Here is a 27,475-nt window from a genome sequence, read left to right as displayed (position 1 = left end):
AGAAAGCTTCCTTCCTCCCCCTTACGTCCTCCCTCCCCTCCAGCTCCTCTACAAACAACTACCACCATTACGACCACCATCACCACCACTGCAACAACAACCATCACATTTTTCTACCTTTTTTTTTTTTTTTTTTTTTAATTCTAAACACGATCTGTGGCAGTGGGGGCAAGAATCGTCAAGACTTCCAGGCATATTCTGAGCTTTTTCGGGTTCATTTTGATGTGCTTTATCTAAATATGATATTCATTTTCTTGGGAAAACAATTCCTTAAAAAGAAGGGGGGGGTCATAAAGTGTGACCTCTGGGATAAGGGACTCAACAGGGAAGCTGCTAGAGATCGAGCAGCATGGAGAGCCGCCATTAGGTGATCAAGGCCGACGCATGCAAGCAAGTTGGAGCTTTTAAAAACGAAAACGCTAATAACAATATTCTTGTTCTCGTCAGAAGACTTTATTCAACTTTTGAGTGATTTATATAATTCTGCTCTAACTTGGCCTACAGTATCACTGCCATCTCCCCATCTTGAATGATGAACTGTTACATGTTAACACCAAAACATTATTTTAGTCGTGAAGTAGTGATATGGACTGTGGAACCACAGTATTGTCATATTCTGATATTGTACTGCAAAAGGTCAGTAATCTGGGCAAAGTTAAGGTGAAGTGTACAGTGTTACTCATGCTCTCTTCAGAAAATTTTATTCAGCTTCAGAAAGACCTACTCATGGAGTTAATGAAGGCTGTATCTCACCCTTCCAGTTTGGAGTGCCTACAAAGCTGATTTAACCTGTCTGAATGTGGCTGGAATAAAATTACACATACGTCACTCAAGTGAAGGAAGTGTCCTTTCAGTACCATGGCATTTTTCATTTATGTTATTTCCAGACCATTATGGGAAAGTTTTATATCTGAAGGAGTTACATATAGCCCCCCATTACTTATTTTTCTTATTCATGCTATTCCCAGACGATTTGAATCAGCTCTGGTGAAATTTTTGGAACTGATGGAGTTAGTTAATACCCAAATCAACTTAAAACGAGAATGGTGGACTGCAGAAGGGGAACTTGAGCCTTAATCTGCTGGGTTCACATCTGAGTTGATCACGAGTCACCAAAACTTCAAACACATAAACTTTTAATTCCAGCACCTACCCGCTATATTCTTTTCTCCTTAACCTGGCCCAGATTTTCATCCTTTTGGCAACTTATATCACATATGGCAGAAAAAGACAATACTATGACTCTACATCCTGTTCATTGCACTTCATGACTAGCACCATATTCTAGTGTTAATCTATTGCTATAACTCAACAATGAACATGGAGAGAAGGCAATTTTGGGCCATGTTAGAGTAAAAAGACTGTAGGTCAAGACTTTCACTCACAATATGTCCAGGAATATAAAAATTAATCTTAATACAGTTCCCCCTCCAGAGATGGGGTTGGACAGGGATGCCTTCAAGTGTTAGCACTGAAACAGCCCAGCTGCTCTGCTGTCTGATATAAGAAATGTCTCTCAACTGTACTATTTTCTGAAAGAAGCATGATGAACCGCAGGAGGAGGAGGATAACCTAAGCCTCCAGTCCACCTAATTCACATTTCAGGTGAGCCTCGGGCCATAACAGCAACAACTCCACCTGCCTGCTACCTCTAGGGTTTCATTGTATCCAGGCATCTATAGTCAGTTTGTTTTCATCTGACAGAACTGAGCTATTCCCAAAACTTGAATACCGTACTAAGTTATGGATGCATGAACTCTGATGAGCCCTTGCTTTGAGGATGAGTCTCCTTAGTTACTAGTTAAATCAACCATCCACTCTGACTACACCTGCTCATCACCTGAGTAAATGAGTAAAGGTCACTAGTAATCTTTGCCAGGTTGAACACTATAAAAATTATTGTTTCCTTCTGTTTTATTTCTTTATAGGAAAATATTTTTGCAAGTTGCCAATCCTTCCCTTTTTTAATATATATATATATATATATATATATATACATATATACATATATATATATATATATATATATTATATATATATATATATACATATATACATATATATATATATATATAAAAAGTGAAGGATTGGCAATATATATATATATATATATATATATATATATATATATATATATATATATATATATATATATATATATATATATATATATATACTGTATATAAGGAATAAGCTCTTTTTGTGGTCACAGCCTCATCTGAAATGTGAATTTCATGGACTGCAAGCTGAATCTGCCCTTCTGCTGCAGCTTATCCTCCTCCTTTCAGGGATAAGGAGGAACTCGAGGTATGTTCGTATACTTAGGTAGTGAGCCGTGTTATATCAGTACCATCATGTGAAGGCATCAGTTTCCAGCACCTTGAGAGGTTTGAAAGCTGCTTATTATCCATATACAAGAATATATGTATATTTTAAATGAAATTAAATCTACATTGACTCTTTAGTAGCATAGTGCCCAGTAATAAGGTATTCAGTCCTGATGTTTAAGGCAAGGATGACCCGTCACTCATCCCCAGGTGGCATTATATGAAAAGCAAAACTCTCAATCAACCCTTGGGTTTATACCCTTTAAAGGCGATATCCAACTGGACCACCTTAACCCATTATGCCACCACCCATAGATTTCTTGGGTACTTGGTTACCATGGTGCTGCACAGCGATGCCTTCATGAGGTGGCACTGACATAAACGGATGGCTCCACTGCTGTTATACAATAGCCTCATTGCTCCCTCCCTATCCCCAAAAAGAGGATGGTAGACTCCTGAAGAGGGTTAATTTCAGTCTACAGACCACCGGGTTCACATCCATAACAATCTGGGGCCACAACATTAACAACTTTCTTTCAAATAAAGGGGCTGCCCTCAGATTTCCCCCCCACCTGAAGGGAAGGCCACCCCGTTTCCCCCCTTCCCAAAGTGGGGATGCCCCCCCTTTCCTCACACAAAGGGTTCTATTTCCTCTCTTCCCTCTAAAGGGAGGGCTGTTCCTTCTCTTTCCCTCATGCAAATGGTTCTATTTCCTCTTTTCCTTTTAAAGGAAGGGTGGTTCCCCCTTTTCCCTCCATAGGGAGTGGGCTGCCTTACTCTTTCCCCCCAAAAGGGGGGCTGCACCCCTTTTAAATCCAAAGGGGGACTGCTCCTTCTTTTCCCCCCAAGAAGTTGCTCCCCTCTTTTCCCCCAAAAAGGGAGACTATTTCCCTTTCTTTCTCCTCAAGGAGAGCTGTTCCCCCCTTTCCCCCAAAGGGGACTGCCCATCCCTTTATTGCCCCAAGAATGTGCACCTCCCTTTACCCTCCAAGGGGGTGCTGGAACCCCTAGTAGCAGCTACCTCCATCCCTAGGTGGGCTAACATCCCAAATGGGCTAACCCACAAGCAGTTTAACCCCACAATGGGGGCTAGCCCTGTCTCTGGCTCAGCTATGTCCCCCAGAAAGACTAACTCCCCATGAGGTCTAAACCCTAATTTACCCTGAAGATGCGTTATGTCCCCAATTGGGGTGACCTCTTTTTACCTCCAAGGTGGGCAACCACATCTGTACTTGCAAGGGACAGCTAACCCACACAACTTTTGAGCAATATTAAATTGCAACAGAAGTCAGTTGGTGTAATTAAAACAATACTTAGTACAAAACTCAAAACCAGTTGTTGCCATGATTGTAGAAATACACACATCACGTCACCACCCAACCTCACACCGCCCCATGAGAAGCATAGGAGACCGGGGCTAAGCAAGGTGGTCCTGACATATAAGATGAGAGTGAACAGCCTCACTTATCCCCGAGAGGCATTACGTGAGCAATAAACCCCAACCACCCCTTGGATATAAAACTTCACTGGTTCAATCCGATTGGAGAACCGTAATTACCCACCAAACCACCAAGTGCCAAAATTTGGTTATATGGTTACCACCTTGCGTAGTAAATGGTTCCCTGGTGTACAGGAAACCATTTGGCTTGTCACTCAGTGTTGAGTAACCCACAGGCAGAATGAAGTGGTAAGAATGAAGGAAAGAATGACAGAAGAGGATGGAAGGAAAGAAGGATGGAGGAGGGGAAAAGGGAGACACCCGAGAACAGCACTACATCGAATGAGTGGATGATGAGTGCCCCCACTTACCACACAACAAGGATATATATTCCATCCATCCATCATCCAATCCTACATTGCCCCATGAGGAGCGTAGGAGCCAGGAACTAGGCAGTTGGTCCCGACATTTAAGATGAGAGTGTATCGATATATATATATATATATATATATATATATATATATATATACACAGTATATATATATATTATATATATATATGTATATTTATTTATTTGGGAAAAATGGATAAATATCTTTTTCACAAATCTGGTCAGTCTATGTCCTCATGAATGTTTCTGTCATGTTCTGAAAATGGTGTACTAATACAGATTCTATAACCGTTATCACATTTTATGTAAAAGTTCTCTTTCAAATTGTTCCGCTGTGAATGTTCCATCTATGGATTCACAGTTGGGATTGAACACTGAGTAGGCACTCACTTCCCCTTTCTTCTTTGGTTCACTTCTCAAGTTGTACCTGAAATATAAGACTATATGAGATTGGTAAAAAGATTTATAAATGCATTACAGTACATTAAAACAAAATATTACAAATGACATTCTATATACAGTAATTCCTCGATTATCCGAAGTAACAGAGCCAAAGGTATGTCTTGATAGTGGCTCTGTCCAGATAGTAGACTTCTCCCCTGCTCCCCCTTTATACATACCCTAACTTTGAAAGCCACTGTAAAAGGCCACTACAGAACCTTGTACAACACTTATTCCTGGTGTTTTACACTACTCTATCTGGTCAAGCAGACCTATAACCCACAGCCAAGCAATAATTAAGGTCAACCAGACCCATCAACCACAGGCAAGCAATCATCACGGCCCTAAAAAATGAGGGGAAAAAACGGCAAAAATGTTCGCGTGGCCATAATCCCCACCCAGATGCAAGCATTTTGTCCTGATAAAATGGAAAAATGTATGAATAATGTTTTTGAACATTCAGATCACAGCATCCGGATAACAGATGGTCCAGATACTGTAGTGGGCGTCTGGATACCTGAGGGATTACTGTATGTATGTATGTATGTGTATATATATATATATATATATATATATATATATATATATATATATATATATACAGTGGAGTCTCTTTTATCCGAAAATCAAGGGACTTTCAAAGTTTCGTTTAATCGGTTTTTTCAGATAAAAGATACTGTAATAATATGTAGGATACAAGAGAACAGTATTGTATTCACCCATCACCCATTTCTGGCGACGTCTAGCTCACCACCACCACCAGCAATCAAAAGCCACTCAACATCACCAAAACAATTAATACACTGTAGTAACTACGTATGTAACTGCGCTTTTGTAACTGTAATTGAAACTGTCAACTTAAATAAATCTTCACTCAAATAACTTACATAAACCTTCACCAAAACAATTATGTAATGCACTGTAAGCAATTCGAACAAATAAAGTCTTAAACCTAATTGTTTTTACATATTTTCTGTTTCCTTATTCGAACATTTCCACATCATCTCCCACATGATCCAAATCTCCAAGGTGGTGGATGCAGGTGAGGGAGTGGGCAACTCCCTAGCAGGGGATATATATATGCAGTCGTAAACTAACGCTAGTGGCGCGAAACAAGCCCACCGTGTTTGAACTTTTGGGTAGATTTCAGATTTTTCCGGTCAATCGAAATGAGAACATTTTAGTAAAACTTATGGTTAATGGCATATTACGGTTAAAAGAATTTCGGATGAAAGAGACTCCGCTGTATATATATACATATATATATATACTGTATATACACATACACACACACTCACACACACAGTCTATCCTTGTCTAACACGGTTTTCCCTAACATGAAAATGGCCTAACATGGTACAATTATCAGGAAGCAATATCGCCTCTGACATGGCCACTGATGAAGCTAACACGGTTTTTGAACCGGTTGGGCGATGATGAGATGCATCATAGCAGTGTTGCCTTGCCAATGGGCGTCATCTACCTCCCAGCCAATCATACTTCAGTTGCTGAACTCCAGGAAGAGGATATCCAATGCCAGCAGAATGAAGCCATGGATAACATAGATGATGATATGAGAAGTGTTATAAGTGCTACTGACTTTGAAGGATTTTAACCAGTGATCTCCCCTCTACCTCCTCTCCGGCACAGTGTGTCTCCTCTTATCCTCCCATAAGGTAAATAAAATGTGGCTTTTAACTGTAATAATATTCTTTTATAATTTTTTGAACCATATTAATGCTTTCTCGGAGGTTAAAATTGGGGGGAATAAAAAAAATTTGCACCACAAAGGGGGAAAAAAGTGGACTTTGGGCAGGGGTACAGAAGGAAGTAGGGGTTTCAAGAATCCCTGTAACATGAAATTTCTCTAACACGGTAGGGGTGCGGAAACAATTAACCGTATTAGACAAGGACAGACTGTATATGAGGCGTTGAGAATAGTAGTGACGTAAGCGCCACCTCGGACGATTTTCAGTTATGTACACCATTGTCTTCCTCCGGCCTTCCTCTGTCTGCGGCAACAACTAAACAGTCAGAATTCAACCCGGAAAATGGTCGAAAACCCTTTACCTTAGAGTGGTACCTGCGGCTCTACGCGCGTCACCCAGAAAAATGTTCTCAAGTTGACTCTGCCTAGCGTAAGCGCCACGGGCAGCCAATGGCATGAGGGAACTTGCTCCTGCCGGTGAGTTATTATAGCACTTTCTTCCTCCTGTGCCTGGACACACAACCGAGTAGTCAGAAGACAACTCGCAACACGGTCGAAATCCCTATAGTATTGAAGGTATTACCGACCCTATGGGCTCACCCAGAAAAATTGCACTCAGAGTTTACCTGTGTGAGCGTATCCACCAGTGCCAGAAAACGCGGGGCTGAGCAGCCAATGGGAGGCGGGAACGAGCTCCCGTGACTGATGACGCCCCGTTCTCGCCTCTTCCCTTCTCCCTGACCACCACAGTCGTCCTACCTCCTCCCTCCCCACCACACTGAAATTTATTGATTTTCCTTTTTCTCTGTGTGCGTTCGTAAGAACGTTTGTGCCGGCGGTATGAGTGATTCAACGGAGAGTGAGGATGACCCTGGAGAGCCTCTAAGTAGAAAAAGAGGGCCCCAGTGCAGTGAGTGGCGGTCAAACATGGTGAAAAAGAGACGCAATCTAGGTGAAGCGTATGTGAGTAGGTTCAGTAGGTGCAAAATCCGGTGATTTTACGTAAAACTTTTTTTTTAAGATCTACCTATGGAGAAAAACGCAGTTAATGTGGCAATATTCAGATTGTGGTATATGAATGTATTACTGTATGGAAAGCCCTGTAATAGAGCTTCAATTTAAAAGAAACAAGAGCTTCCTATCATATCCCACTATAAAGTTATCACAGTCTGAAGACTGCAAAACTTTAACTGCGTTTTTCTCCATTGTTTATATATGGCGTTTACGTCAGTACTATTCTCAACATCTCATATATGTATATACAGTACAGTAAACCCTTGATATAACGAACTAATTGGGGGGAGGGTGGGTCGCTATATCCAAATGTTCGCTATATACGAGAGGTCGGTATTTCCGATGGATTACCGAACTCAGTTCGCTATATAAGGGGAGTTGTTCGGTCCTACCTGCTCAAACATAACCTAAAGTAACTCTATGAAGTTTTATATGAAGAATTCAATGGTTTATGAAGTTGTACATGTAAATACAATACTGTATGAAGCTGTACATATAAATACAATACCTATAATAAGAATACAGTGTAATGTAGTACTGCTACAGTACACTTACTGTGCCCAGAAGGGATGCTGTTGAAGTACACTTACTGTGCCAGGAAGGGATGCTGCTGTCACCGTGGGCTGATTTCCGAACCTCCCCCTCATTTAGTGACCTTGTTCGCTAAATCCGGGGGAAGTTTGGCCGCGATTTGGCAGTTCGTTAAATCCGAAATTCGCAATACAGGGGTTCGTTATATCGAGGGTTTACCGTGTGTGTGTATATATATATATATATATATATATATATATTGTCACGCAGCTTTAGTTCTGAGCAGACACCGGCTGATCCCGAACAAGGTGCGTAACAGAACCCACAATGGTTAGGAATCCTTGTGTTCCTTTTCCTTCAGGCTACAGTAGTACTCGTATATTGTTCATCACTGTTTACCGCCGCTCATTAAATAGGGTTTTCTTGAATGAATTTGTTCATTGTGGAGTACTGTAAGGTAGGGAGTCTAAAATTCCTCATTCCCTAAAACCTGTATTTACTTTCACCAACACTATTTACCACAATAAAGCATGAACCACATTACACACCGAATCGTTTCGTTTCGTTTTTAAAGGTTCCAACATGCTTGCATGTGTCGGCCTTGGTCACCTAATGGCGGCTCTCCACGCTGCACGATCCATTGCAGCCTCCCTGTTCAGTCCCTTAACCCTAAGGTCACACTTAATGACCTCGTCTCATGTCTTTCTCGGTCTACCCCTCATAACCCCACCCCCAATATTAACACTTCTCACCTTCCTCACCCAATTATCATCCCCCATCCTCTCCACATGTCCAAACCACCTCAATCTATCTCTCCTCATCACAACACCAATACACTCCAGTCCCATCCTACCTCTCAACTCTTCCATTGTAAACCCAGCCCCTCCAGGCCTTGGACGCAGGGACGCACTGCACATCCACCTAATCATTGTCATTTCTGTACGTCTGAGCCGGCGAATATCTTCCTCCTTCACTGCCCAGGTCTCACTGCCATACAGCATTACACTCCTAACACATGCTGCATACAAAGACCCCTTAGCACGTAGGGAGAGCCCTCTCAATGTCAGGAGAGGCAAGAGCTCCCTGAACTTCTTCCAACCACTTCTCACCCTAGCCACAGAGCTAGCTCCAGCCCCACCTCCAGCACACAACATGTCTCCCAAATAACAAAACTCTTCCACACACTCAAGAGATTCACCAGCAAGTTCAATCCTTTCACGTCTGACGATCTCCACATGCTCACCCCGGCACGCCGTACACATAAAATCAGCATTATCTCGCAGTCTACCTCTGATACCACTACATCTCTTATGCACCCATTTATCACACACACCGCACAAGATGGAATTACTTCCCACGCCCTTGTGGCAAACTGCACATGGCCACTCTCCCTCGTCTTTGACAGTACCGCCACCAACCCTAGATATCATCACTTTTGTTTTATCTGCATTTACCCTTAAACCCTTTTGCCCCATACCATCTCTCCACTTCCTAAACCTTTCCTCCGCCTCCCTTTCATTCTCTGCAATCAACACCAAATCATCAGCATACAACAACTCCCACGGGAGTCCGTTTCTAAAGTCACATGAAAGGGCTTCAAGTACCATGATAAACAACATGGGACTCAAGACTGACCCCTGATGCACACCAACATTCACGGAAAACTCATCACTCAAATCTCCATTCACTCTCACCTGGGTGTGAGCACCCACATACATGGCCATAACCACCCTAACCAGCCACTCCTCCAAGCCAAGCTTTCTCATTGCCCACTTCACCACCTCTCTAGGGACTCTGTCAAAGGCCTTTTCCAAATCAACAAAAACAAAATAAAGATCCCTTCTCCTACCAATATATTTTTCCTGATGCTGTCGAACAATGAATATGGCATCAGTGGTCCCCCTACCTGATAATAAACATAAACATAAACACCCTAAACACCCTAATAATAATAATCACAACATAGAAACATACATAGTTCTGCTATATGGGTCAGCAGATAATATCACTCACAAATACAGATATACAATATATATATCGATGTAAAACCACAACCCGGCTCCGCCGACCATCGACCAGCCCTCGTCACCCTCCCCCTTCACAGTCCAAGGTAGTTCTGTTCACTCCCTCCTCACCAGCTTCCTCTACAGTGCTGTTCAGAATTCGAATTAATCCGAACCGCCGAAGTCCTGGACCCTCAACACCTGAAGTTATCGCAACAGTGTGCCATAACATGGTCCACTCGTTCAGACTCTGTTCCAAATGTATTCTGAGGTAGCGAGTGGAGGTGGGAGATTCGGGTTTCGAACAGGCACGGGTGGATGGTCGGGTGAGCCGTGTCGGGTCTCATTGCCAGCCACGTAACAATATATATATACAGTATATATATATCCATCCATCCATCATCCAACCCTATGTCGCCCCACGAGATGCATAGGAGCCCAGGGCAAGTTGGTCCTGACATTTAAGATGAGAGTGACCTGCCTCACTCAACCCTGAGTGGCATTATGTGAGCAATAAACCCTAACCATCCCTTGGATTTAAACCTGCACCAGCTTAAGCAGACTGGAGCACCTCAAGTACCCACTACACCACCAGGCGCCATTATTTGGGTAACACTCAGCATCATCCACAGGCAGAAGGAAGAGGAAAGAATGAAGGAAAGAAAAACAGAAGAGGGAGTGTAAAGTCACCTCTAGGCAGAAGGAAGAAGAAAGAATGAAGGAAAGAAAGACAAAGAGGAAGGAAGGAAGAGAGGAAAGGACAGACTCAAAGCAGCACTACATCGAGTGAGTGGATGGTGAGTGCCCCCACCTACCATATATATATATATATATATATATATATATATATATATATATATATATATATTGCCAGACACCATAATCCTGTAAGGGGTGGCCATTTGACTTTGAGTTATTGGTTTTACGGGGAGGGGCACTAACCCTCCACCAACCCACTTGTTGACACGTAGGGAGAACGTATGGGTTGGTTATATGGTTGCCACCAAGTGTTGTAAATGGTTTCTTGGCTTACAGGAAACCATTTGGCTTGTAGTATATATATATATATATATATATATATATATATATATATATAGATATATATATATATACAGTATAGTTGGGTCTGGTTAGTACTTGGATGGGTGACCGCCTGGGAACACCAGATGCTGTTGGCATCCCTACGTGTCAAGTGGGGTTGGTGGAGGATTAGTGCCCCTCCCTGTAAAACAATTAACTCTAAGCCCTTGACCACCCCGTTTGGGATACATGGCGTCTGGCAATGAATGAATATACTGTATATATATACATAGGCATACCCCAGTTTAATGATGCAACTGGTTAAGTAAAAATCCATTGCTAGGCAGGGTATCGTGTCTCGGGGTAGATTTAACATGTAAAGTACAGTACAGGGATGCATTTTTGAGCCTGGGTTTTCCCCCAACCAAGTCCTAAACCCACCCAAATGAGTCTTAAAAAAGTTTCTAGCTAACCTAAACCCCCAAACAGCTTTAAAACAAGCTAAACTAAGCCCAAAAGCAGTTTAACCCCTACACCGCGGGCTTGTTTACCAATGACTTGCGTGTGCCGCGGGGTTATTTGGGCTCCGACAGACTCTCAAAAAATATTTGCCAAAAATCAGTTATTAGTCCTAGAATAATAAAATTACATATGCTTATGGCACATACCTTCAGCTTTCTCCTGGAATGATTGTTGAGCCTTCGTCGGTTACCGTAGGACTTGTGGAGACCTCTGAAGTAGGGTAACGAAGTCTCCACTTTACACTTCCCGACAACCCGTAATATGATTACCACAGCCAGATACAAACACTATAAACACTATTCTACAATTTTCAAGTAGTTTGGGATCCATACTCAAAAAAAAAAACACTTTGAAAGCAATGGAAATTACGAGCGCGTCTGATCGTCGCACTGGCACTAGTTCGCTCATGGTAGTCTGTCATTTATTATTCATAAAACCCCTCACACTTTATATTTCTATTACTATATAACGCTTATATATATCTACAGTCTTTATCCATAAGTTTCCTTCAGTAGTATTAGTTTATTGTCACTGTAGGGATTCAATTTCTTTCAGTAAAATACGTAGCATTCACTTTCTCGTCCTGTATACTGGCACTGAGAGTGAATGTCACTTTCATCTTCACTCTCATAACTCATAGCATTCAGACATGCTAGAGTGAAACTTTCACTTTCATTACTCCTAGGGTATATACTCGTATTCTTATAATACTACTCATTTACATTTCTATTTACGTTCTCTATTTTATTTATGTTATTTACATTTCTATTTTATTTACACTGTGTTGTGCACTGTCACTTGAAATAACTTATAAAACTATTTTCCATTGTTCACGTATATTTACATTCATTACTTTCACTTGCTGTTTACACATTATTTACACATTATTTACAATTCCACTTGCACTGTTTTACTCAATAGAAAGATCGTAGTCACTCTTTTATCAATTGTCAGCCCTTTACCTCTTTCCACACGAGGTTTAGTAGGGGGTAAAGGTCACAGGGCCCTTGCATGGGGGTGAAAAAAGGCCCTGAAGTCAGCAAGAGGATGAGCCGTACCTCCTCTTCGGAATCTGAGAGAGAACTGCTAGGAGGGCCGGCCCGGGTTGAGAGGCCTACTTGAGGGTTATTCAGCACTACCAACGTAGCTCTTGAAACAGCTAAGCCTAGCACTGATATGATTGGCAGGAAATCTAGACAATACATTATAAATATGGTAGTTCCAGGTGAATGTAAATATCATTTAGGCTTCTCCCTTCCCTTCTTACATGTATATTTATTACGAAAATAGATTAGAGGCCTCCTTAGGAGATATATAATCAGAGCTACCAATGTTAAATCTTGAAACAGCTTTGTGTAGCACTGATATGATTGGCAGGAAATCTAGACAATACATTATAAATTAGGTAGTTCCAGGTGAATGTAAATATCACTTAGGCTTCTCCCTTCTCTCCTTACATGTATATTTATTACGAAAATAGATTATACGGCATATTTCAAGGGGAAAAAAACAGCGAAAATTAGCGAACGAGTGCACGTGAGGTGTTGTCAGGTGATAATTAGCCAATTCCAGGTGTATGGCACTCTCACTTACCTGATTTCTTTCTTGTATATATTATTTGGTATAAGAATACGACATAGGGCTTATTTCAATGGATGAAATCAGTGAAAAATTCCAGGGTAGATTTACTTAGCGTAGCATGGCCGGGCAGGCGAGAGGATAGGGTAATGGAGTGGGGGTAGGGAGGGGAGTCAAGAACGGGGAGAAATGGCTAAATTGTCAACAATGGATGGGGGTACAGATGAGATTAGGAGTGCTGACTAGTGTTGGACATTGTCAGTACTGATAGATGATACAAGCCCCCACTTGAAAGCCCGGGTGAATTCAAAATAACACAGAATCACAAAAGCGACGCCCCGCGGTATGATCCCTTGCTCCCAAGCGTCACGAAAGTGACGCCCCGCGGTTAAGGGGTTAAAACTCACCTAAACACAAAAATAAAATCTGAAAATCATCAAAAATAAGTCTGGAAAAAATCAAACTTAGTAAACTGTACCCCAAAATGACAATGTTCACCCCACCTATGAATAAAACACAGTACTCTAAGTCTAAAAACAGTTTATAAATCAACCTAAATACAAAATTTAAGTCTAAAATATCATCACAATCAGCTTTAAAAATACAAAACCCATTGTTATACCGAGGTTTGGCCATTGTTCAGCAGGGTAGGGTGATACACTCAAACCTCGATTAAAGGGACCTCCATTTAAGGGATTTCGGATTTAGGGGCTCCATATTCTACCTGATAAACGGACATTATTGTTTTGTAATGATACGTAATGTCTAGGTTATACACATTAATATGTTTCTTTATGCAGTACCCATAATATTCATAATCATATAAATAAGAAATAAGTGAAACAATCATTGCATTTCATAGTAATATTGTCTTTATATGTGGTAAAACAATGGATATTTTCAAGTAAGGGACATTTTCAAGTAAGGGACAAGTTGATACCCCATTTAGTCCCTTAAATTGGGGTTTGAGTGTACTTCTACCTCCATCGCTGTGCAGGGGTATCATATCTAGAGGTATTTTATCTTGGGGTATGCCTGTATAAGTATATATGTATATATAACAACATTATATATATATATATAATATATATATATATATATATATATATATATATATATATATATATATATAGTAATCCCTCGAACGCCCAATATCCGAACATCCCCACTAACCGGACATAATCGTCCTGGGATCCAATATTCCCAAAATGGGCCAAAAACTGCAAAGAATTAGAAAAAAATCTGACTTTTTTCCCACCCGTAATTTGAAATTGCCGCCTGGCGCCGAACAGCTGTTACACCATGGTCCCTTCACTCCTTCCTTCCTGCCCCCTCCCCCCTCCCCTGTCAGGGTTACCATTTGGTATTTTTCATTACCAAGTGTGTGCCAATTTGGTAATGAAAAATTCGTTTGGTAATGAATCACATGTATAAGGATACACAGTATGGAGATGGTGGATTGTTTGCCCTCTCTGATTAATCTGCTACCCTACATAGCGTGAAAATAATCAACATGGTGTTAATTATAAGGAGAGTGATTACATGTATTTCCACTTGTATATATAATTAGTGAAGAATAAATGCTAGCTTTACAAATTTGGTAATGAAAAGTTAAATTTGGTAATGAAAGATGAGGAGATTGGTAATGTGGCCATTGCGATCTGGCAACTCTGTTACCCCACCATCATCAACAGTCACAGCCTAACTCCGATCGAAAGCAGATGTTCATAGCAGTGCAAGCCACAGGTGCTTGTTTTTTGTGAATAAACAGTGAATAAACTGCAATACCTCGCCACTAGAACACAAAGGAATTTACAGTGTTGTGCAGTGTTAAGAAATTAGAATTTAGAGTGCAGAGGATTAACTGTGGACTGCAAACTGGCGGTTCAAACCAGTCCAGTAGCCAGGGACTTGTAAGTACCCAGAATATTTAATATTGTATGAACCTACCTCTAAAACCTCATTTTATGCTTCTTTTGCATTTATTTCAGTCTTTTATGTGCCTTATTGGTGTGATTTGGGTCTTAAATAGGTGCTATGCATGTCCAGAGGGAATTGTATAGGTGTTTCTCTGAGTTAGGGTCCATAAGTACAAGTCCATAAGCTGGGGCCCAATATCCGAACAGGACCACTATCCGGACCTGCCTATGGCTCTATTACATCGGATATTGGAGGGATTACTGTATATATATATATACATACAATATACAGTACTGTATATATATAGGGCATTTCATTATCATAGAGTTATTTTTTCAAGCTTGACTTGGATCAAAGCACACACATTTCTCGGAGTCTGTTTGGAAAGAAATGTAAACAGACGAAATCTCTTTTTATTAGAACGAAAATAAGTCACCCCACAGATGGTGTCATACACTATGGTTCATGAGGACGACAATAAACTCAATCCATGAAAATGAAGACATTTTCTGACAAAATGACCACGACTCACAGCAGGACACATGATGATTAGATATTTATGGACTTCCATGACAGAGGAACCTCCGTCCTGTGGTTGGTGGTGATTTGGAGGGCCAGCTGTCTCTTCTCCTTGCTCCTCGAGAGCTTCTCATTAAAACCAGATGCCAGCTTGACTCCGTGTTCAGAGTTCAACACAGTTGTTGACTACACTGACTGCCATGACCCAGCTGCAGTGCTCCTCAATGTCTGCAAGCTCCCTGGTAACTTCCATCTTCAAACACTTGATGAAGTTTTGTGTTTGGACCGTGACAAAATCAGTAATCTTCATGTCCATGGAGTCTCACAACACTCAGGGATCAACCTTCCTCGCCCTCACCATTCAAGGAAGCTTCTGGTGAAGGTTGAGGAGCATCTGAGCATTTTTGTACTCAGGCATGAGGTTCAAGAAAAAGTAAAAGCCTGTCAAATCCTCACTCAAGTACCAGCCATGGTTCTGAAGTTTTTTCAGTCCTGTGCCACCCACCTCCTCATGAACCTCGTTCTCATAGATCTGTAGTGTCTTGAGGAGAGTTGGATCATTTGCAGGCGCATCGATTCCAACTGGTGATGAGTACCATGCTTGAAGATGCACTGTAAGCTAAAAGACGTTTATCCACTTAAGAGCTTGTTCCTCGTGAGGGGTGAGAGGGAACTGGTCCCGGAACAGGTAAATCTTCAGCAAGTAGATCCTCCGCCCCATCCATCTGGCCCTGTTGTATCCTCCTGGATGGCGGAATCTGCTGTCAGAGCGCTGCCTTGTTTTGGAGAGAGGTTAATCCAGGAAGGGAAATGCAAGTTCGAGGTATTCCCTGTAGTCATCATAGTCGTGGCCCTCCTGGAGACTTGCGACGATGAAGGAAGCCAGCTCATCTCGGTACTTCGAAATCCATTTACCTAAGGGTTGTGGATCAGAACAATTGGTCTGAGCTTTGTACGGTTTGAAAAACTGCTGATTGATGATATCTTCGGCCAAATAGGGAGATTTATGGGCCAGAGGGGGAAGAAGAACACGCCAAAGACCCCAGTGGAAAGAAGCTCGTGGATGTGGTGGCGACATGCAATGAAGTGGAGCGGTTTCCCATTGGCGTTCTGGATGACAATGCAAGCCCCACTGTGGACACCCGTATTGCTTGGAGTAGTATCGAAGCAGAGGCCAGCCACCCAGTCTTCCACTTGTGACCACTGCTTTAGAACATCCAATACTGCTCTTCCCATCGCCTCTCCCATCCCAAAACTGTTTCCGGACAGCCAGTAGCTTTTCAATTTGACCTGCACCGGTCACAACGATGGGCAGTTGACCAAATAATTTCTCACAAGCGGCAAAACATGCTTACCTTGTGGGGATGGAATAAGAACAGGCAGTTATGCTCATCTTTTGCATGAAGTCATTGCTTATGAAATGGGACTCAGCATGTGTGCATTCACCGAGCACATAATTGAGAATTTTCAAACACCCTAATATATTATACACACACACACACACACATATATATATATTTTGTGGTAGGTGTGTGTTTAGGTTACCATGGTGTGTGTGGGAACTTTGCTAACCGAGTGACAAGACAGTGCTTCATGTTGAGTGAAAAGTAATTCCACGGCCACAAACAGAAGTCGCTGGAAAAGATTTAAATATCTGCTTCCTCTCCTGACAATGAAAGAACTCTCACTTCACACAAATGCAAGCAGATGCTGCTTGTGTGAGAAATGTAATGTTTAGCAGTGAAATATGGCTGGCAAAGAATGATGCTGACAGGTTGGAGTGAACTGAGATGAGAATGAATGATGCATGAATAACATTTCCTTGTGGAACAAGTTGGATAGGAAGCAGTTTCATATAAACTGTGTTACAGCGGAGGTTCCAGTGCTGACAATATTAATCAGAAGCCATTTTCTATCCATGGCAATCATTTTCAACCTACAGACATATTCATCACCACCTCCAATGTCCTGCTTCCTCCTAGAAACCCTTGAACAGGCGACGGTCATGACTGAAACACCTCCAGGACACCTTATCCTCACACATCTCTCTCACTCTCAAACACTCCTCTTCCTCTTCCCACTCTTTCATTAACATGCTGTTCCACTCTCTTCTTCCAATCCACATATGGTCTGCCACTACCAACATTGCCCTCAATCTCACTCTCACAAAATTTTTCTGGCATCCACATCTATGCACATTTGACCACATCCATACCATCTCAACGTATTCCTCTTTTCCACTAAGAAGCTCCATATCTCACTCCGATAGTTCTTTATCATATTCCATAACACTCATAATTTCACTATGACTGTACTTACATCCTCCATCCTCTCCATGGCTGCAGCAATCCAAAGAAAAGTCATTTCTACAACTTGCAGACAGCAACCTAGATAGATGTCATTCACTGTCCAAGGTCATTTCTCATTCTGCTAAACCATCTCACCCTAAATAATCATCTTAGATATTTCATTTGCATCATTTCCACCCTTTTCCAATTTACAGCATTTATGGTTCATATATTGCATTCATGCGGTTGTTGACAACAATGCTTTCAAACATAACAACCTCAACTTAACAGATGCTGATCTTTCCTTCCACTAACTCTTCAATGCCTCCTCTCCTATCCTTTGGCTAACTTGAAGTTTCTGAACTCCATCTGCTGCAATATTCATTCCTGAATATCTGCAGTAATTCACTTCCTCCAAATTTTTTACTCACTGATGCTTATATCATTTTGCTCATCTTACGTCTTTTCCCCCCCCCCCCACATTATTTGCTATGCATGCAAGCAGTTTGTATTGTATTGCCTGGCTTACAAACACCTGACAAGGGTGGTAGCTCTACACTACACTCTCAAGCCATATTTTATGGGTCCTGAATGGTTGTTGTTGTTGTTGCTTAACCATGGTCCACCTGGTCAAGCACTCACTGACTGCAGGTAAGCAACTGCACATGGGATGTGCTGTGCATACTCCACTATGTGTGTTATGTTATTTGGGCCTACTCCACATGTGAGGCACATGTCATCTGATTCCTCCCAACCCATACCTAACCTGGTCCATGATGAGGGCTGAATGATGTCCTGATCTATGCCTACCTATGTGTACTTGATCAGCTCAATTTCAGGAGGGGGCACAGGGAAGACTTTAGTTTCAATGTGTAAGTGAGCTGTGAGAGTGGTTCTGGTGGAGCCAGTGATGAGCACAGCGTTTTTCTGTATGGTCTGCATGGTGTTGTAGTGAGTGTTAAGGAGAGGCAAAGGACATCAATGATCTAACGTACAGTAGGGAGAGACTTTCTTTTTGTTGCCCAAAGTTTGCCAAATAACCTGAGTGCATTAAATTAAGGGAAGAGCAGTTAAGGGAAGCACTGCCTCTTGATGTCTTGTATGTGACCCTCGAAGGTGAGTCCAATGTCATATGTCACTCCAACGATCTTATTGATGGAAGTGTAAGTAATGGTACATTGTCAAGTGTGATATCAGGAGAGTATCAATGCCCATCCTTGCTACTGGTGATGAGTCTGGTGGTAGATTTGACTGGAACAACTGTCGGTCAAGGCCTGCTGTCCTTGACCCATGCCTGAAGTGTGTTGAGGAAGTTTTGTTACAGTGTACAGGCTGTGTCTGTGATGTGATGTGTGGATGATATGGTAATGTTATCTGCATATGACGCAATATACGTGGGCAGATGGGGTATGGAAACACTATGCACCTATTGACTGAAGAGGGTAAGATAAAGGACAAAGCCCAGTGGAACTCGTTAGGAAAGTTTCATGCTCGTGATGAGTTGTTCTAGAGTGTAATGTGTCCTTTGTACATCAGATAAATAGATGACAAGCCAGTATTTGGTATTGTACTCAATGTTTGTGCTGTAGATTTTGGTGATTAGCATGAACTGCGGGATGGCATCATAGGTCTATCATTGTAATATGTGTAACTTGTGCAGAGTGCAGAGTTCATGCCATCAGAAGTTTCTTGTGTATGGTTGGTTAGAAAGGTGTTAGTCAAGTGCATCGTTCTAAAGATATGTTGTGATGGAGCAAGGAGGATATGAAGTGTGAATTTGTTAAGAATCAGATGTTCAGTTATCTTGGATGGAATGCTTGGTAGTTATGGGATTGTACAAAGAAGGGTGTATTCCTTTTCATTTGGTTTAGGCATACTGAAGACTGATCCATGTTTCCAGATGCTGGGAATGCTAAGATGTGCATATAAGTCACTGATGTCTGTGAGAGCCTGGATGCCATGTGATCTTAGGTGTTACAGATGTACGCTGTTAATGCTATCCAGCCCTATACTGTACATGTACAGAGCTTCATCTTCTTGATGATGTTGCATGTCTGTTTTGGAGTAAAGTGGGTTACACTGTGGATTATTGGAAAGGGATGCTTATGCTGAGAAGCTTGTTTTTCTGAATCAGTGCATGCTGGTGTAAAGTGATTTATGTTTGTGTAGTGGTCCTTGAGTATGTTTGCTTGTTCCTTCTAAAAAGGGATGTGCTGGGTGTTGATAGTGCTGGCAGCATGGGTCTTGAATATGCCTGTTTGTGATTTAGTAATGCTGTTAAGTGTTTTGTTGAGCCATTAGGGGTCTGTGGAGTGGCTGGGTGTTGTTACAAAGGAAATCCAATTTTCTGTTTTCTAAGTGTTAATTTTGCTATCAATTTTGTTGTTTAATTACTGGAGCTTTGTGGTGTGTGTGTGTGTGGGGGGGGGGAAGTTGCATTTGTGTGTGCTGCATTGTTTTATGGAGGAAGCAATCTCTGGCATAGCATCTGGAGTGAAGTGACTTCTGCTGCCTTGAGGAAGATGGTGCTTGTCGGCATTAAGATGTTAATTTCATAATGTGCCTGTTGGTGATGGGTGTGCTGTTTTGTGTACTGTAGCGTTTTCTGTTTCCTATTTGAATTTAGTCCAGTCTGCTTTTTTGTAGTTTGTGTAAATGATATGTGATTGCTTTGGTTTGAAGTGAATTCTTGTGGTGAGGAAAATAGGGAGGTGATCTGAAGGGAATTTGGGTTCTGCCCACCAGGCAGTGGTGTAAGAATATGTGGACAATTAGAATGTGGTGTCTGGGGAGGAGGAAGAGTTGAGTGCTTGGTGCGGGATGTGTGTGTATTGTGGAGCGTCACTAAGAATGTTTAGTATATTTTGTTGAACTATCTTGCAATGCTGTGGCCTCAGTGGTTAGTTTGACTTGTGTATATTACCAGGCAGTGTTTTTGCCATTAAAGCCCTCACCAATGATAGATATGAGTGTCTGTGTTGGGGATAGGAGTTGAGGATTGCAATGCACTGTTATGGTGGGGGAAGTGTCAGGGGGAATGTAAATGCTAAAAAATATTAATTTCTTTTTTGTGACCAGAGCTGCCAGTGAGTGCTTGTATTTCTAATGTGGTGTCATCAGGGAGGAGTCACTGTGTTCTCTGTGTTGTGTCTTTGTAGAGGATGGATTTGTGAATGAAAATGATGAGGTCTCCTGCATGGCCATTAATTCTGTCTGTATGGATGTGTGAACAGTGTCTGATGTGTGGGGCCTTGTGTGTGCATGTGAGGTTTGCTTGTTGTAGGAGTGCAATCTGTATGTTGCATCAGTGAAAAGTGTCTCCAAGTTGTGGTGTTTTGGAGCAGAGGCCATCAACACTGTGTTGTACTGTTTACGTTGCACGTTCCAGGCAGTGTGCATCTAGCATGGCTGTGTTGCAGGAGTGGTCTTTATGCAGTGGCTGAGTTGTAGTGGTAATGGCTATGTGAGTAGGGGGAGTTGTTGGATGCTGTGTGTGTGTGTGTGTGTGTGTGTGTGTGTGTGTGTGTGTGTGTGTGTGTGTGTGTGTGTGTGTGTGTGTGTGTGTGTGTGTGTGTGTGTGTGTGTGTGTGTGTGTGTGTGTGTGTGTGTGTGTGTGTGTGTGTGTGTGTGTGTGTGTGTGTGTGTGTGTGTGTGTGTGTGTGTGTGTGTGTGTGTGTGTGTGTGTGTGTGTGTGTGTGTGTGTGTGTGTGTGTGTGTGTGTGTGTGTGTGTGTGTGTGTGTGTGTGTGTGTGTGTGTGTGTGTGTGTGTGTGTGTGTGTGTGTGTGTGTGTGTGTGTGTGTGTGTGTGTGTGTGTGTGTGTGTGTGTGTGTGTGTGTGTGTGTGTGTGTGTGTGTGTGTGTGTGTGTGTGTGTGTGTGTGTGTGTGTGTGTGTGTGTGTGTGTGTGTGTGTGTGTGTGTGTGTGTGTGTGTGTGTGTGTGTGTGTGTGTGTGTGTGTGTGTGTGTGTGTGTGTGTGTGTGTGTGTGTGTGTGTGTGTGTGTGTGTGTGTGTGTGTGTGTGTGTGTGTGTGTGTGTGTGTGTGTGTGTGTGTGTGTGTGTGTGTGTGTGTGTGTGTGTGTGTGTGTGTGTGTGTGTGTGTGTGTGTGTGTGTGTGTGTGTGTGTGTGTGTGTGTGTGTGTGTGTGTGTGTGTGTGTGTGTGTGTGTGTGTGTGTGTGTGTGTGTGTGTGTGTGTGTGTGTGTGTGTGTGTGTGTGTGTGTGTGTGTGTGTGTGTGTGTGTGTGAGGGGGGGGTGACCTGTGTTTGGAGTGAAAGGAGTGTTTGTGGATGTGTTAAAGGAGTGTTTGTGGATGTGTTAGAGGAGTGTTTGTGGATGTGCTGCACCTGCCACATACCCATGTGCTTCAGTTGTTATTTGGCATTTGTAAGTGTAGTGCATGTGGTGTGCATCCAACTCTAGAAGAACTACACTGAACAGATCCACAAGTCCACTATGTGCTTATGATGTGTAAGGAGCAAACAGGGCATATGTATCACGTTTAGGTCCAGTGTCACATGCCCCACATGCACAGAGTAACCTATGCACTGAAGTATTCAAACAACATCCCTGATCTTTGGCCAGAGAATAATAAAAAGCTTATTTTCAATGATTAACTGAGGGTCAATATCATTTCTGCACAAAAATTCTTGATTTACCTACACCAAAGGAAATAGTTTATTTACAGTAGTAGTATGTAGTATATGGACAAAGACAGGGATGTATACATATTACTTTGTGCATAAGGTTGATTACTGTGTGCTTCCATGTATGTGAACACCCTATGCACAAAGTACCATACACCATATTCCCATACTTAGATAAAGGATAACCCTTCTGCACACAGTACATTGTACATGCATGAGCTTAGTGCAGGTGACACCAGGACTGCTCTCTGTGTCTCCAGCGAGTGACAGGAAGAGGAAAGTGACTACTGAAGTCAGTCTTTGCATAAAGACTGGAATAAGAAGCAGCTGCCCCCAAGTGGGAGACAGCAACCCACCAAGCTGACCAAGATCCTCCTCACAGGACACAGGGTAGGTTGAGGAGTACTGGCTTCCAGACTTGAGGTCCTAGTTGTTCCTCCTCCTCTGAAGTACACAGTGCCACCTTGGGTAGTCTTCCCCCCAGTGCTGACCCTGAAGGGTAAAACTTGTATACGTACCATATAAATACAAAGGCACTGAAGATGAAGAACACAGCCCCAAATTCAATAATGATGAAGATCTTCATGAGAAGGGCCCAAAGAACCAGCTTCAGGACAAGGGCAGCCCAGTCCATGGCTGTGTAAGCAGTGAATAAGTGTGGGGTGTTGGTGGTACCACTCTCACTCCAGTCACTACTTCTGCTTGAGGAGGAAGTCTTGGTGAGAATACCTCTCCTCCTTACCTGTAGGACAAGTATTTAGTCAGATCTGAACTGGTGAAGTTATTCTAAATATTACACTCCTCTAACAATCAAAATACTGAACATTATATATAGTGTATATGATTCCTGCTCCCTGTTAGTGACAACAAAGAAGCAACCAAAATGTATTTAAAAGCTTTTGTATATGTGATAATTAAAAATGAAATTATAAATCAACATAGTTATATTATTATTAAAAGATGCTGAGATGATCATTTTTTTTGTTTGTTTGTTTAACTGACTTTTAATTTTTATTTTTCCTGTAATTCAGTTGTGTAATCCCATGATAACACATGAAAAAATACTTTTTTTCTCTCTCTCGTAATTCAGTTGTACAAATGCCATGATAACACAACATACTTGTAACCGGTATCAGTATTTCTGTTAACTGTTGTCAAGCACTACTGTATAAACTACAGACTATTCTATGAAGGAATAATGTGATCCGGGATGCATACTGTAATATTCCACTAGGGTACTGTGCATACAGTAAGCCTTCAATATAATGTGCGGTAAACTCTCAATCATCCGGCAGGTGTCAATATCTGTCACAGCAAATGGGGATGAATTTTAAAAATTCTATGGGAAGACCCCAAATCAAAATCTACATCATTTGCCGGAAATTCCACCACCAAAACAATTCTGCATTGTGGGTCCCACCACCAAACACTGCCATGAGTCTTGGCACCAAAAAAACACTTTTGATGTTGCCAAATCTGGCGAGTTTCTCTTTAATTTGTAACTTGTAGGTCCGTATCTTTTGTTTTGTTCTCATGTTCCATATTAAATGCATCTACTGTATCACCTCCATTTTTCTGAATATTTTCAAGTCCTATGGTACAGTACCAGCAGTTTCATAATATTACATCTGTATCACAAATACATGTTTTACTGATTTATGTTTGTGGTAGTGTCCTAGCAAACACAACAATATGGAATCATAAGTAGCCACATTTTTGTTGCTTTCAAGGGGAGGTAGTTTTTTTTTTTTTTTTTTTTTTTTTTTCCAATGGGTATATGTACAAGGGTGCTAAGGCTGCAGGCCATGTGGATCACGAACAAAGTGTTCTTCTAACTGAATGTAAGATTGAAACAGGGATGTGTCATGTTTCCATGGTTGTTCAATCTGTATATGGATGATGTAATAAAAGAGATACAGTACAAGGTAGGGCAGTGGATGTTGGAGTGGCCCTGATGAGAGAGGGCAGTGGTTGCTGGAGTGGCCCTAGTGAGAGAAAGCAACTTCTGGAAACTTCCTGTACTGTTGTTTGCAGATGATACTGTATTGTTAAGCGAAGACAAAGGGGAACGACAATGCTTGGTGATGAGTTTGGAAGAGTGTGTAAGAAACAGAATCTAAAGGTGAATGTAGGGAAAAGTAAAGCTATGGTCTTCAAGAGATATAAAATCACTGAATGTACAGTGAGACTGGATGATGAGGAAATGGAAAGAGTGAGTGCATTTAAGTACAGTACTTGGGTAGTGTGATCGGTAGGGATGGAAGTTCAGAGGATGAAGTGCTTAAAAGTGTACAACAGGGGAGAAAGCTTGCTGGTTCTCTGAAAGCAGTGATAAGAAATTGGGAAGTGGCATGGATGTAAAAAAAAAAAGGTCGCTGCATTATAACACTGATACCAACTCAACATGCCGGTACGGAAGTGAAACTTGGACCTTGTTGGAGGGATGCAAGTCAAGAGTGAGAGTAGTGGAAATGAGCTGCAAGGAGCATGTGGAGTTACCTGGAGGCACAGACTGACAAATGAGGGAGTGAAAAAGCATTGTGCTGTGGATGTGGAGGTAACAGAAGGCATTAGAAGAAATACACTGATGTAGTTTGCCCATGTGGAGAGGATGGAGAGTGAGAGTCTAATGAGGAGAATGCATGTGAGTGACGTGGAGTGGGGGAGAGGGAGGGGGAGGCCAAGGATGAGATGGAGGGATGGAATGGAGAGGTATATGAAAGAGAAGGGTCTGAACTGAGGGAAGGGCAGTGAAATGGAGAGGATAGGGCAACATGGAGGTGATTTATTTGTGGACACTCCTTACGGGATTAAGGCATCTGGCAACAGACAGATAGACATATAAACAGTACCTATATGCTAGAAGTACAGTACATAATACACATGAGGAGCTGATCAGTACAATGTACTCTCTGCAGTAGGTGACTAAAAACAAGTTTTTCCACTATTTTTTCCAGTAACGTATCTACTATCTGAGAAGCTGTCTCATTATTTTCTGTGCAAATACCATAAGGTTAACAGAAGTTTGGAGAGAGAGAGAGAGAGAAAGAGAGAGAGAGAGAGACAGAGGCAGAGACAGAGAGAGAGAAAAGCAGTACCTGTGAACAGAAATGAATAACAGAGGCACACATGCTATGGTATGTAGCTATAGTCTCACTGCCTTTGTACAACTATCAAATCTGGGATTTCTACTTGACAGTTAATGTATCTCTGATAGTACCAAATTTTATTCAATGAAATATGCTCACAAATAAACAATACTGTACCAATATTGAAGTTTCCACTAAGGTACACCATGAGATGGTGTTTTGTTTTGATGTCATGCTCTTCTGCTTCACAGAGCAATGAGATCCACTGTATAGTAAGCATTCACATTAATTTTATAGGTCAGGTTTGCTCAGAACCTAAACTAACCTAACCTAACCTTAACCTAATGAGATCACACTGAAACTGGCTAGTAATCAATCTCACACAGTACCAGTACTTTGCTATTCCGAAAAGCAGGACATTAACCTAAAAGTCACCAGATCCTAAAAAATTCTCTCTCTGGTAATATCTATTTGCAACAATATTTTACAGACACTAAACATTAGTACAACCTGACATACAGTATATCAATTTCCAAAAGAAACCCCCCAGAATTGATGGTTATATGAATGTATAAATTAACCATGAAAACTTTTTTGCTTAATGTTTAAGAACCTGTTAGTACCTCTTGGAAGGTACTTTTATTGACTCTGTCCAACTTGGCTATACATTAATAACTTTAATTTACACTATGGGTCACCATAGTATCAAATTTGTGATCCCGTGTAGACCCACCCCACAAATTGGTGTTATTGTCACTTATTATAGTCAAGCCTGTCAGGTATTCCAGCCTTTTCTATGACATAAGCTGCTCAAATTAGGGGGAAGGGTCTTCTCTATGCCATTTCTTTCGCAAATGTGTCTTAGGCTAGGGGTTAAGTCTGATTATGTTAGGTCAGGTTAGGTTAGTTTGGTTAGGTGAATTTAATAAAAAAGAAAAAAAAATTTCCAGCAAAAATTAGTCTCAAAATCATTTGAAATATGGGTAAATCCTTCCCCTAGTGAAAAAATGAAAAAGGAAAATTATGTACTTCGGTCGATTCCGAGGATTTTACTTCATATTTGACTTCAACCCCAAATAGGGGTTAGAGGTCATTTACGGATTAAATTAATCTCTAAATCATTCGAAATGGAGGTAAATCCTACCCCTAGTGAAAGAAAAAATTTATAATACCCTCACTGTAATAAACAACTCTGCACAAAGTTCTAAGCCAGGGTAGTTAGTACCTTCGCCTTCGAATCATTCTGGTGTTCGGCTTCATCTAGTTCTTCGCCACATGGGCCAAGGTCTTCGCTATCAGCTGTATAACTGGAAGCGGAGGAAGGAGTCGAACTGTCAGAGCCACTTCCTAGTGTCATGATCCAGTTCATCCACAACCACAGCCTCTCTTTTCGTGCCTTTGCCTCCTCTTCCTTTCTTTTACGTTGTCGGTAGAGGACCAACTGCTCCTCAATATTTGGCTTGACTGCACTTGACATTTTGTAGGTTTCTTTGCCAAAAGAAGCGACACGAAACCTTACTACTCTTCTTCTTCTTCTCTGTTCGTGTGTGTTTTGATAAAATTTTGATGACGCGGCAAGACGATTTCGACGCATAGCAAGTTCGGCACTGTTAATTGTTACTGTTCTCCATTTCCTTCAGATTTATAACTCATAACAACTGTAATGCAGAAATGTACTTTTATTGGGATGCAAAGCACAAGCTGAATCAGTTCCACAAAAAAGTGATAAAAATGTCTGTATATCTATCTACAGCCAGACGCCATAATCCCAGAAGGGGTGGCCGGTTTGTCTTTACATTGTTTTACGGGGTGGGGTACTAACCCTCCAACCCAACTGCTGACACGTAGGGAACACGTATGGGTTGGTTATGGTTACCACCGAGCGTTGTAAATGGTTTCCAGGCCTGCAGGAAACCATTAGGCTTGTCACAATGTAAAGCCACCTGAAAGGGAACGAAGAGTAATACAAAAATTACAGGAACAACGAGAAAAATAGGAAGAGAGGAGGGCAGACACAGAAAAAGAATTATTAAAGGTGAAGGAA

The 27,475-nt window shown here is 41.6% G+C and overlaps 1 protein-coding gene across 1 annotated transcript; it reads right to left on the bottom strand.

The window, feature by feature from the left end:
- Positions 1-4,379: 4,379 nt before the first annotated feature.
- Saysd1 (SAYSVFN motif domain containing 1) lies at positions 4,380-26,952 on the bottom strand. The gene is made up of 3 exons (XM_080275324.1): positions 26,657-26,952; positions 22,861-23,084; positions 4,380-4,583 (listed from the first exon to the last, which is right to left on the bottom strand). Exons 1-3 carry the CDS (start codon positions 26,906-26,908, stop codon positions 4,451-4,453), a joined length of 609 nt encoding a protein of 202 aa, XP_080131450.1. The 5' UTR covers positions 26,909-26,952; the 3' UTR covers positions 4,380-4,450.
- Positions 26,953-27,475: the final 523 nt, after the last annotated feature.

This window comes from Coenobita brevimanus, chromosome 61, assembly GCF_032717465.1.
Source record: "Coenobita brevimanus isolate Jiangsu-jjx chromosome 61, ASM3271746v2, whole genome shotgun sequence".
NCBI classification, from domain to species: domain Eukaryota; kingdom Metazoa; phylum Arthropoda; class Malacostraca; order Decapoda; family Coenobitidae; genus Coenobita; species Coenobita brevimanus.
Note: the sequence above shows the minus strand (reverse complement) of the source record. Positions and strands in the feature narration are given on the sequence as shown.

What these genes read in the sequence shown, in the direction of transcription:
- Saysd1 (XM_080275324.1), bottom strand. Translation starts at nt 26,908, where the DNA reads ATGTCAAGTGCAGTCAAGCCAAATATTGAGGAGCAGTTGGTCCTCTAC. An exon ending in AGAATGATTCGAAGGCGAAG is followed by an intron (nt 23,085 to 26,656) that starts GTACTAACTACC and finishes CTTGTCCTACAG; the next exon opens with GTAAGGAGGAGAGGTATTCT. An exon ending in AGTGCCTTTGTATTTATATG is followed by an intron (nt 4,584 to 22,860) that starts GTACGTATACAA and finishes CTTATATTTCAG; the next exon opens with GTACAACTTGAGAAGTGAAC.